The 13,658-nt window shown below is 40.2% G+C and overlaps 1 protein-coding gene across 3 annotated transcripts in view; it reads right to left on the reverse strand.

Moving 5' to 3' along the window:
- CSRNP3 (cysteine and serine rich nuclear protein 3) overlaps window positions 1-13,658 on the reverse strand; it is a 96,145-nt gene that overhangs the window by 23,732 nt on the left and 58,755 nt on the right. For all 3 annotated transcript variants that reach the window (XM_066322872.1, XM_066322871.1, XM_066322874.1), the window contains one exon: window positions 1,352-1,522. In XM_066322872.1, the coding sequence (XP_066178969.1) occupies window positions 1,352-1,522 (171 nt within the window). The remainder of the gene's footprint in view (window positions 1-1,351; window positions 1,523-13,658) is intronic.

Consider the following 13,658-nt stretch of genomic DNA (forward strand, 5'->3'; position numbering starts at 1 on the left):
AAAGGGAAGTTCCTTTAAACTAAATTATTTATTAGGTGAACTACAATAAACTTATTGCTCCATGCATGTACTACAACTTGCAAGTTTGTCCCCTGAATCATCGCCTTTCATTTTAGCACCTGTGCATGTATTCCCAATAAAACTGTGGTCTTCTGTGTGAGTGGGAAGACTGTTGATGTAAAAGCCTGTCTATGATGAATAATAAATTAACTTCTTCAACAGATGCAAATGCTAAAGTAGCAATATGCAGATAATATTGTCACCAAGACATTTCTAAATACTACCTCTTTGGTGGTACTTAGAAATATCTTGGTGCAATGGTTTACTGGTCACTTACTCCTTTGTGGCAATTCAATAAAATAGGTGCCTGACTAGCACTGCATCTTAAATATCATAAAGCACCTCAAGAGTGTTCCATGTAAAACCATTTCGAAGGTCATGCCTGTCTCTCGTGTACAGGAACATTCCCTACCAGAGCAAAGAAGATTCAGACCCTCACATCCCAACACCCGCTCAAACTGAATAGCAGCACCTGGTAGATAAGACAGTTATAAGAACATTCATATCACATGCTATAAATGTGATTCCTAGGCACATCCAAACCACTCACTTACATGGACTGTATGGGCAGCAATAAGGAGCCTCACCTACCCCTTGGCCCACAGTCTTAAAGAATAACTCCACAGAGGAGATCAAAATGCAACAGAGTTGAAGGAGACGAACCCCTGCTTTTTAGAAGATGCAGTTCACTATTAATAAATATTATAACCACCTAAAACAACACGAGAGCAAACAACACCACCTAAAACAACACAATGTACTTCACCTACATTGTGAAGTACAGACATAGCCTCTGGCACCTGAAAAACAGAAACTACTGAAGTAATGTGCACCATTCACAACATTCATCAGTTCCAAATAAAAGAAAGCTTATATTGTTTTTAGAGAAGAACTCTCACCAATACTGTATTACAGAGAGCTGACTGCTGCAATACTTTTGGCTAAGGAAAATAAACAAACTAAGCTAAAGCACTTTCCCTACAGTACCTGTTTGAAATATTTTGAACACAACTTCTAACATTAACTACAAACTAGTAAATAATTCATATAGCAAATAGGCAGGACGTTCCAAAAGACTTAAAACTTTTACAACAACAGTCAAGTAGACAAGAAGTCAAAAGAATGTAAGAGTATTTTACTAAGTCGTTTTCAGCAAGCCACAAAGTAAACATCATGGAGACACTCTTTTATTATCTGTTCAATTAAAAATCATCATGCTTATCTAATCACAGAATTTATTTTATTTTGAGAAACAGGAATAATTTGTTGGGTACATGGAGTTAATACTTACGGGTAAAATGATTAGAAGTGGAGGGATTGACACTATCACCACTATCAGCACTTTCACTGCTAGAAATGTCATCGTCTGATTCCCTCACAGAGGAACAAGGTGAGGAGCCATCAACTTCTTCAAACTTCCTTTTTAAAATTCCACTCATTGCTGCAATGCTGTCACATGTACCTGTAACAGAAACAGAAGCAATGAGGCACTGAAACATCCAGCTGCAGAATATGCAATCATAAACTCCTAAGTAATTTTTATTTCAAAATAGCAGTAAATTGCCACTTCTACTCCTGAATAATCATTTAATATGAAATGACACATGACTAATCAGGAGAGTGAAGCTATAGAAAAAAAAATCTCAAGTCCTATGCTAACTTGACATGTATGGAGATGATTATTTCACTAGAATAATCTGTAACAGGTTGCTTTCAGGGAGTATTTTTCTCACGATGTAAACATCATCCCTAACTTCTTCTAGGTTATGTTGTGAAATTTCAAACAAAGAAAAAATTACTGTATTGGTTCCTTCTGTAGCTGCCACAGAAGGAAGGATTGTTCACAATTAGGAATGAAATTAAGAAGAAATCACCCTGAACACTACAGTTTCCGATGCTAAATATATGTGATGTAACTAGTGCTCACATCATGCTCTAAAAATTCCATGTGATAATTTCAGTATTAGAGACAGAAAAAAGACAGTGAAAGCACAATGACCATATATGAATTTGTGCTCAATAAACACCTGGATTTCAGAAGTTACCCACACCTGTTAAAGACACCAACTGCTTCCCAAACATTCTCCTCTCACAGCCACCATGGGTTTATGAAAGCCAGGTTACCCTTGACTAAGCTGATCTTCTCCTGTGTCAAGGTGACCTGCCTAGTGGTTGAGGCAAAGACTGTGGATGTTGTCTACCTGGACTTTACTAAAGGCTTTGACATTTCCCACAGCATCCTCATGGAGAAACTGACTGCTCACATCTTGGATGGGTGTAGAAACTGGCTGGCTGGATGGCCCAGAGAGTGGTGGGGAATGGAAGTAAATCCAACTGGTGGCTGGTCACTAGTGGTGTTTCCCAGGGCTCACCTAAAGCCAGTCCTGTTTAAATATCTTTATCGGTGATCTGGACAAGGGGATCAAGTGTCCGTCCCCACAGTCAGTTTGCAGATGACACTAAGTTGGGGCGTGAGTCCAAAGAAGGGCAATGAAGTTGGTGAAGGTCTAGAAAGGGACTCATATGAGGAGCAGCTGAGAGAGCTGAGACTTTTCAGTCTGGAGAAAAGGAGACTCCAGGACAACCTCATCACTCTCTGAAACTCCCTGACAGGACATTTCAGCCAGGTGGGGGCTCACCTCCTCTTCCAGGTAACAAGTGACAAGACAAGAGGAAATGGCCTCAAGCTATGCCAGGGGAGGTTTAATTGGATATTGGGAAAGAGCTCTTCAACAAAAAGGTGGTCAAGCATGGGAATGGGCTGCCCAGGAAAGTCACCCCAAAGTCACCATTCCTGGAGGTATTTAAAAGAACGTAGATGTGGCACTTGGGTACACAGTTTAGTGGTGGACTTGTCAGGTCAGGTTAATGGTTGAATTCAATGATCTTTGAGGTATTTTCCAACCTAAATTATTCTGTTATACCAAAATTAAGAAATGAAATGCCTAATATATTCCTGAGGTTGAGTAGAATACTATAAAGCTAAGTAGTCAAGCAGAAATTTAGCAGCATGTCCGGTTCCAGCCAGGACAGGGTTAATTTTCTGCAGCAGCCCAGAGGGGGCATGGCCAGGACACCAAGGTTATTCTATACCACCTCCCATCACTACTGGGGACAGGGGGAAGTGAGTCTTTCCTGGGGAGTAGAAGTTCCTTATGGCTCCAATTCCAAGCTGGGGAGTGGTGTTGTCTATTGTGGGTTTCCACAGCGAGCAGTTACATTTCTTTTCTTGTACTCTCTGTCATGAATATTGTTGTCGTTACTGTTCCTTTTCTTATTTGCCATTTCCAGTAAATTGTTCTTAACCCATGATCTTCACCCTCCAGTTCTCTTCTCCAGCCCACTGCAGGGAGGAAGGAGAGTGTGGGGGCTAGTGAGCAGCAGCTTAGAGAGTTTCTGTAGGAGCACTAAATTGTGGGGTACCCCTCCTAAACCGTGACACAGCAAAGGTAGAAACACTGCATGTAATTAACTAAGTGTGGGGAGATCAAGAACAGCTGGAGCCTGTCCAGAGGATGCTCAGCTGTCACCATCCTGCCTGCAGCACTGCAAAGACAAATGCCCCTAACACTTCCTAACATCCAGGCAAGAAGTTTGTCTGGGATTGATGACACGTTGTACTTGCCAGGGACACACACAACCCAGTAGTATGGACTTGACAAAGGGTTCTGCCAAATCCCGCTGAAAGCAAGAAAAATAAAAAATTAATTTACATTACTCATGAAACGGAACTATTAAGATCTCTACAGCTACCTCTAGGATTTCCTAATTCTGGACCAGCCACATTCTGCTCCTTCCAGGAAGCTGAATTAGATACCCTCCAGAACTCCCTTCCAACCAAGATTTCTACAGCTCTGTGTTTAAAATCCCAATATATCTGTGAGGACACTTGTATAAGCTGGGCTAAATGGCTACTAAAGAGGACAAGGTTAAGGCAGAGTACTGGCCAAAACGTTTAACAATTAGCACATTTCAGGGTTTTGGCTCAGGCTATTTTGCACTCTCCTGGATAATGCAGGATGAAGCAGGTGCCAGAACCATTCCCAGCAGGCAGGCTGGATGAGGGCACCTGGGTTTTGGCAGAGGCCTGACAGCTTAGCCATTGTGGACAAGAGTTGTATCTGGGCACTTGGCAGCAGAAGGCAGAGAATGCTGTTCCTAGCCTGCATCTTTCTTATCTTTTCAATTAGTACAGAGGCAGTCTCAGGGATGTAGCCACTGTGTTCTGACCCATAAGCACAACACTTCAGCAGGTTCTCTGCTATCTTTGCTCACACTAAGTAGTTTCAATGTCTCCTACGTATTCTATAGCTCCCTTCAAGTCCCAACACTGGTTTCTTTCCTGGAAAAAAACCCAAAGTGACAGTGTGAAGAGAACTGCAACCTTTCAGTGCGGTATGAAGTCATAACAAGATAAAGGTGGGGATATGAGAATGAGAACTACAAAAAAAAAAAAAAAAAAAAAAAAAAAAAAAAAAAAAAAAAAAAAAAAAAAAGTAGGACTCACCAGCTTAACAGAGCCTGTAAGACTAATTCAAAATCATAATTCTGTAAACACTGAAGCCTGTCTATATGAAATTCACGAGTTGAGGTGGCAAGAACACAGTGGTTTCTTCCTAGTGCAACACAAAGTTAGTTCTAATTACTTGTTTTGCTTTGCTGACAAAGCATTTTACCTTGCCTGCCAGCTCCTAAGCACAGCAGGAGGAACTTATGAGCAGGTTTAAACTTGCCTTTGTAAGTCAAAACTAGAAACTGCATATACATTATACAACATTTTTATGTTAATATTAAGTTACAAGGATTAGGACAGAAGCTTTATAATAAGGGAGTTCATTCACTTCTTGAGAATCAAAAGCTCTAAAAAGCACACATGTGATTTTACCAAGTTTAATATCCTGTCTCCAGCAGTAGTCACTATTTAATGCTTCAACGGAAAGCAATGGGATGCAAAATCCAGCCAAAACCACTGCAGATACAGCTCTGCTTCCTCATCCTTGTAGCCAATTTCCCCTAAGCATGAGACTGAAATGTTGCTACATGACAGTGCCCAGACTCTTAGAAATTTACTTGACTTGGTTTCCTGAGGCAACAAGTTTCTTATTCGTTTTCTGTGCAAAGAAAAAACAAAACAAAACCAAAAACAAAACAACAAAACAACAAAAAAAAAAAACCAACACAAAATATCTTCTGAAACGATAGCCACATCCCCTTCAAAATCACAGCGGTTTCAATCTCTAACAGTATTTCGGATAGTAAGCAGCAGAAAGGCAGCAGTGTCCAGCAGCATGCTGTACTAGAACTACACAGGTTCCCCCCACAAACTGTGGAGAGAAGTCAGTGACATCCTGTTTCTTTATCACAGTGGTACTTCCATTTCAGTAATGATTACATTACATGGGAGGCAGAGTGCATGTGGTGAACCTGTACAGAATTAGGAAATACCTTTATATTTGGGGAGTGTGCAGGGAGGGAATGGTGATGGAGACACAAATGGAACTGCACATTAAGTTGTGCATCCCAAAGCTGGGGCATCTGTCCAATGGCTGCAGTTGCTGGAAAGCACCTGGCATGTTCCTGCCTACACTCAATCTCACAGCTGTGCAACCCTTAACAGCCTGCCTCTGGGGAGCTGCCCAAAGCCACACAGCCTCTTGCTGACACTACTCCACTTTTAATGTGGGAACTAAAGCGTTCACCAGCAAGAACAAAGAAGAGAAAATGAGCAAGAAACTGCAGGTCTGAAAACACTTGAGCACTTATCTAGTCTTCAAATTCTTCCCAATTCTGAGTTACTTATCCCCAGAACATGATGCATATTCCTATCACAAGGTGTAGCTCATGGGAATAATGTAGAGGGAGCCCTGGTCCCAGTACAGCCAACACTTGCCTCCTCTGAGAACTGGTGCCATATTTCCTAGGGCTAGAAAACAAGAACAGAGTGAGTGATGTGCCATCTCAACAGGTACACTGACACCTCACAGCTACGCCTGCTCAGTCCCCCCCCCTGGAAGGGCACAGGGACATACAAATGGCTGATTACTGACTGCTGACTGAGCAACAGCTGCTTTCACTTGCAGTAACCAGAAACTTTGAAATTACTCCAACATCCTTGTCATTGGTTGTCCCTCAGACCAAAACCCCTTTCCTAGAAGGCTCTGGCAGTCTGTCACCAAATTGTCTTCTTCAAAGGCATGTGAGCTTTTACAGGGTCTCACTTCTAAGTTCCTCTAGCATAAAGGCAATTTTGCATATGCCCAAGTTACAGAGATTTGAGATGTCTGAATAAATTTCTGTTGAGGTCTCCGAGAGCCTGAAACTTCATGTTCTTCCAAGTAAGTGTCCAAAAAAGAAAGGAAAATCTACCATGAGTGCAAAGCATGTTGAGAAGGAAAAGGGATCAAAAGGTTGGGTCAGGCCCAAACCCATGAGCAACTGTTTATGTACCCAAAGGCTGGTAAATACAGTACAGAACTTGGCTGCTACCTGTGCCCACCCTCTTTGGCCTATGAATCTTGGCATTATTTTCTATACGGTCTCCTCCTAAACAAAGGACTACAACGCTCTCCACTAAGATATAGCTTAGAGGCAGCAGGCACTGAATAACAGACTCAGCTCTCCACCACCTTGGTGGGTTTCTCAGCTATTCTGCTGTGCAAATAAACAAGAGACCCATTCAGCAGCAGACCTTTACAAGAAAGATGTTTTGAGAGGAAGAGTGACCTATGGTCTGCTCTTGGAAGGGAAAATCCGAGTACCTCCCTGCAAGAGCAGGCACTGGACAGTGACTGTGGAGCACAGGGAGCTCAGCTGCACTAGCTATGGTTCCACGCTGAAGGGTAACCACACGGACACTGGGGATTATTTCTCTCAAGCATCCAACCTCCAACTGCCTTGCTTCTTACTTCATTAAGGGGATGTGACTTAGGGACTAATCCTGAAACTTTACCCAGAAGCAGAAGACCTGCAGTCCTCAATGGCCACAGCCAAACCTCAGTGCAACAGAAAAACCATTTCTGCTCAAAGAGCCACTGGAAAGACAGGGAATTTTACAGCCATCTTGACACTGCTAGAGAACACGCACTCCTTCCTACACTTTGCACCTCTGCATCAGTAAACTAGCTTTGCTGGCCCTGTAATTCTGCCTTGTCTTCATATACAGTGGGATTCTCACTTAGAACATTCCAAAAGGAAGTTTTTGATACACAAAGCAGATGTATTAAATAACAGAATCTCTCAGGGAACAACAGGTTGGCTTATTAATTTTCAAAATTATTTTTCTGAACACAAACTCCCCCCTCCTCTCCCTTCAAGAAAAGGCAACTGAATTCCTTTAATTTATCTTCTGGACACCTTAAAATAAAATTTTCTCTCTAAACAGCCTTAATTACATCTTTGAAGCATTATGTTTGCATATGCCAATTAACACAACATCAAAATCACAATTTCAGTATCTAGTCAGAACTTTCCAGTGAGGAAATACACCTTGTATTAGACAATGCTTGCTTTAATTGAGAAAGCATTAACTCTTGGAATTAGAGTTACAGAGTATTTAGTTGTAGCCTACATGCTTTCCTTCAAAAATATTTACAGGTATTATGACTTCAAATGCAGAGGAAGTGTAGTGAAAGTGTCACCAATGAGACCGCCAAGGGCATGGTCAAAAGAAACAGCTACAACAATTTAAATGGCTAAACAAATATAGGCTAAAAGTCAAGTCAAGGGTAAAGATATAAATTCATACTGCCTCTGGCAGGAATCAATTATGCTGGCTATTCTGACCTCTAAATGGGTTCTTCTGGAAAGGGAGCATGAAAAGCTTGCTATCACTCTCTCACTTTCTACCTATTTTCTCTCATCTTCAGTACAAGTTACATATGTATGTTTCACATGTCTAAAGTTGGCAAAAAATATTTTAAAAGGAGAATGAGATAAACTGCTTTACCGCCATTAAAAATCAGTAATAGTTAAAAATTTTGCAACTGCAGTGGTTGAAAAGCATTCTCACTCCAAAGAACATCACTGAAAAGACTCGAAATTCTTAGTATAAACATTTTGAGAAATGTCAAAGATCTGCCTAAAAACATGAAAATATGCCTAAATTAGTTGGGTTTTGAAAATGGTAATAAAGACTGAGTAACACCATAATGAAAGAGGCAAAACTGAAGAAAGAAAAAAATGAGAAGGGATTGAAGCAAAAGAAGCAAAAGGTTACAAAGAGATTCCTTTCCTACAAAAATGTGATTCAGACAAAAATACTGAGTTTCAAATTTCTGTCACTATTTAAAAGAAATATAAATGAAATAGCAAAGTGATGCTCTGTCATGAACACTGGAGGCCAGTTATAAAGGAGCAGGTAATACAAAACAGATACAAAAATTATAGGTGTCCTCAAAATTCAGTGTTACCATTCAGTGGTGTTCATCTATGCTAAGTATCTGAACGTATAGCTAAGGTCTTGCATCAGCTCAGCCCACTTTGAACAAGCAGCAAAATCAGCAAAAGCAGATCAGTTGTACTAATACACACAGCTTTTGAGCAGAACTAATCTGTGGAGCAGAGCACTACCCTAACACAGACTATTTGCAGCAGCCCTGTGAAAAACGTCTTTAGATTCAACAGGCATCTCAGAAGTGTTTACATTACTTTGGATATCAAAATAAATACAAAATAGAGGTCATACAATGGAATAACTATGCTATTTAGTAATTATTCTTTACTTAACTGCAAATTTTGTTGCTCTTTTGACACAGGTGGTTTTTTTGTCATACACTGGTAAAATTTAATTATGCATATACATTAAACATACACGTTTACTACGCTTTAACAAATATCGGTAATAAGAATTCAGCACAGAGTTGGCATGGAAAAGGGTCTTAGCTGATTATGCACCAAATCCTGTGATATTAAAGACCTGCCTGTGCACAGCCAGCAGCCATTTGCATTTCAGTACTGCTGCAGCGTCATACAATAGACAAGCTCAGCAGGTTCCCTAATGGACACTGTTTCAAATTTCCTCAGTTCAGCCTTCAAATTCCAGCCTGGCAGATGATTTTGTCCAACTTCATGCCTTTGCCTTGTCACATCCACTCAATAAATGACACAGCTACAGGAATACCTCCTCCAGTTCCTATGCAAGCACTGACAGATCTGGGTGCTCCAGGAGTCTCCAGGTTCAGTGAGGGAACACATGAAAAACAGTGGGGAGCCCTGATACTTCAGCAGTCAAATTATATTCTTCTGACTTCAGTAACAAGACATTTAAAATTTATGGTATGATCTTGGTTCTTTGCATCCAACGACTTATAAGCAACCAATCAAAAGATTTTTGGCTGATGGGCTTTTTATTTTTTCTCTCTCCTTTTTTTTTTTTTTAAACACCAAAAGCATAAAAACCTCCCATAACTGCTTGTTTTTATCTTTTTAATGAATGCTGACATTAGAAAGAACATAATTAACCCAAGTCTCTAATAAAATCACAGTGCTGTGCACATTTCTAAGACACCAAATAAATATTTGACACAGCTATTAGTAGTCGTGTAAAGTCACAGACTGGCTTCTCTGGTAGCCCAAAACTCTGTTGCTATTTTGTACTATAAAGCAAGAAGAAAATGGCAGAAACTATACAGCCAAGGAAATACCAGAAAATATATTCTTTTTGTCAGCAGAAATATCTAAGGAAGAATAAAACAGGCCCCTATAAGCAAAAATAATTTTGGTCAGGAGCGAACATGTGATTGTCACCAATGAAATGAACGTAGCTCTATGGCATAACAGTAAAATCATGACTTCATTCAGACTTGGCCTCAAGTAAAGCCAAAATTAGTAAAAATATGTTTAAGTGCATCCTTCTCCCTAGAGAATAAAGTCAATAAAACTATTTGTACTGGAAAATATAAATTATTAATATCTACTGGAAGGCTGTGATGTTTTGAAATTACTATCTTCAAAAATAGCTTTATGGCTATAATAATTCAAGCTTTCTATCTAGATCAAGGACAACACACAACCAAAATATGATGCTACAATCTGCATTTTTTATGCACACCCAAGACAGTCCTAAGTTGGCATTCAGGCCCACAAAAAAATTACACAAAAATAAAAGATGTAAAATTGCTATCCTTTTCTAGGATTTGCATTTTGATTTTGCACCATACATGGTGTATCTATTCAAATCTGAAAAACAATACATTTATTTTTAAAAAACCTGGAGATTTTTAGAAATTGTATTATTTCACAATTAAACACTGATTAGGAAAATTCACCAAATTACTGAATGCAGGAAACAGTGAATTCATACAAAACAGCTGTGAATTTTTCTTCTGCCACAGACATACACGTAACAAATTGACAATTCACCTCTTCTAAGAAGAGCACAAGGTAAAAGTAAGCAACTCAGCTACCAGATAAAAAATGAGTAGAATTTAATTTCAAGTTTACAAAAAAAACCAACCAACCAACAAAAACCCATCAAAAGACCCCCCAAAAACCAAAAAACCACCTGAGAAACCAACAGAACTTAATTATTTATGCATTTGTCTCTTCTGGATGGATTACCCAAGGCACAGTATGAGGGCTGCTTTACTGATGCTCTTCCCCAGGGTCATGGTGTTTAAGCTTTCCTCTGTGTGATTACTTTGATAATCAGGGTCTTAGTCACAGCGCAAATTGTTTTTTACTGGTGTGAACTAGCAATCTCTCTTTCCCATCTCAACACCCATTTGCACAATACTTGAAGAAGATTGACTGCTTCTGCTTCAAGCTCAGCTGATATGAGCTAACAGGTAAAAAAAACTAATTAGGAAAATATGATAGACACGCTGAACAATATTGACAGGCACAGAGAGAGCGTAACTGCATAAGACTAATTTCCTTAAGAAACGAGTCAAAAGATCAGTGACACTAAGATTTTGAAGTCCCAGATTTAGGGACCATGGTACTGCAGAATGAGATTTTTTTTAATGAAAGCAGACAAAATATGTCTAATCAATAAAGCAAAATGTTTCTCTGTAAGGCAGTAGTCTTCTCTGTAATTTCAATAACTGCAAACCTCAAAAATAATTTAAAAAGCACATATTCAATCACAAGCAAAATTTCCAATAGTAATCTCATATTTGTAGCCAGCAAAAATTACCCATAGGTCCTTACTCACAGGTACATGTATACCTGTGTATAATGACAAAGCCACCCAAAGGAAGGGCCGATGGTGCTAACCCAACATGACAGAAGACAGTAAGGCTGACCTAAAATAACATTCCTGGCTGTGTTGAAATTGAATGTTGACTCTCTTCACTTTTTTTCATACTAAAGAAAATCGGAAGTTTACACCTGTAGTGACTCGTATACTAATAAATATGTCTAAGAATTCTGTTCAGTTCACTTTATAATTCAAAGCTGAAAACCTCACTAGAAAGCTGACAGAAGAGCTGCAGGTCTAATAATAAGTATGTACCCATCCAATTCCCAAGGCACTCCTGTCAGTGAGACAGTGATGAATAGAAGCTGAGCAGCGAGCCCACTGCCATCTCACTGCCTGACTTGTAAGCACCTTATGACCATTCAGCACCACTGCAGCCAGGGGAGTCTGCTGGGACAAAATTAATTACCGCCCCTACACTCTCCTGAAAAGCACTGCTGTGAAGGTATGTGGCTCACACTTCCAAGCTGAGGTGGGTTTTTTGTTTTGGTTTGGTTTTTTTATTAGTAGATATATTTTGCTTTATTAAACCTCTGATCACTCTGTCTTTTCCGAAGGAGCTAAAATGGTTAATACTGTGCAATTTCCGCTTTTCCATTTTATTGTTGAAAGATGTTTGTTTAGAAGTAAGAGTGCGTGAGAAGGGCATAATAGTAAACAACTGAGCAACTTAATTTAAAGCTACAAAGTTAAACCTCTGGCTACCCTGAAAGTGAATGCTTCAATAAAGACTCTGGAACAACACGAGAGCAAAACAATGGTAACCCTGCAAGTCAATCCCCTCTCAGTCGTGGGGTTTACCTCCCCGCCCCTAAGACAGAATATTTAAGAGACAAAAATGTTTGCTTTAGAATAGCCTGCTCAGCTGACACAGTTCATGTTTGAAGTAAGCAGTGCTACCATTTTTTGTCCAAACTAAAAACAATTTTAAAATATATTTTGTGACTTTCAACCTTTTTTTTTTTTTTTTTGTTTACCCTATCACCCCCACACAAATGGCATTTGCTAGAGATGGCTATCGCTTAGGAAGTGCAACTAAAAACATTTGCAACCCAGCTTCCTTTTTAAAATATTCATGATACATTTAAGGCAGATTTTGTTCACCAGTGACAAAGAACAGCTTTTAAATCACTGAGCAGTTCACCATCAAATTCGTATACCTATACAAAAAGCCCAACCTCGTCGTGAAGCCCCACCATGTCAGCCTATTCCATCACCCCAGAAGGATCAGGCGGGCGCTCCTCAGTGGGACAGGGCACAGACGCCGCACAGCCCTGACAGTCGAGGCAGCCCGGGGCGATGTGTCTGAGAGGGAAGCCTTGTCCCCGGGCTGGGTCCCGGGCAGGGCCGCGGCCGCCCCGTGCCCGTGCCGCCGCAGAGCCCCGTGGCCGTGCGACAGCGGCCGCAGGGACAGCGGCAGCCCCGGCACCGCGGCGCGGCCGCGGCTCGGGCTCGGCTCGCCGCCTCTATTCCCCCAGCAGCACAGGGGAAAAATACCGCTTCCTCATAGGCGTGCACAGAAATTATTTGCCAGAATTGAATAAACAGATGTAATGAAGGGGCAGCATGCTAATGAGAGCTACAAATACCACAGAGGCTTGTTTACTCTGCAGCTTTCCACTACATAATGGTATCATTGCTTGCATTTCCTCATCAAAATCCAACAACTAGGGGAGATGCTGAAGCTACAATGGGTAAATGATGTCGTAGTTCCTGCCCGTATCCCTCAGAACGACTGATGAGGGTCAGGCTCCACACTATGCAGCCCACATTTCCTACTTCACATTAGACAGTGAAATAAATATGCAAATCCCTACTGCTTTTGAAAGAGCAGGATACAAACCAGCCCCAAAATCAATCAGGAGTTCAAGCTATATATTCCATGAAATTATTTATGAAGTACTAAACAAAAGCCATGTATCTTTTCATCCGAAAGCCTGAATGCAAACTGTCCAATGGATTTGGATGCTAGTTTTCAAGAAATATCCTTGGCTTATATTTTTGCGCTTAAGCATAGAAAAGCCTTAAAAAACTCAAGCAGCTCCTCTTCCTTTTATCCTTAATTTCACAGTATGTAAGTTGTCCAGTTACATATATTCAGTGACTTTTCCATCAAATTGTTATGTCAACACAAGATTTTACTCCTTTTCCCATTTTCCCTATTTCTTTATGAAAAATTATTTTGAAGTGATGGAAAAACTGAAGCAGAGCAGCTAAAAATGCAAACCTCTTTTGTAGGGTAGATTATAAGACTAGAGATAGGAAAGCTGTAGGAGAGAATTATATGCAAATGTGAGAGAAGAAAAAGGCAATAATTTTCCAGTTTGGTTTTTCTTTTTTTGGTATCAATTACTCACATCTCCCATTTATCACAAGTTTCACTAGAATACCATATCCATAT

The sequence above is a fragment of the Sylvia atricapilla genome, chromosome 7, assembly GCF_009819655.1.
Source record: "Sylvia atricapilla isolate bSylAtr1 chromosome 7, bSylAtr1.pri, whole genome shotgun sequence".
Taxonomy (NCBI): domain Eukaryota; kingdom Metazoa; phylum Chordata; class Aves; order Passeriformes; family Sylviidae; genus Sylvia; species Sylvia atricapilla.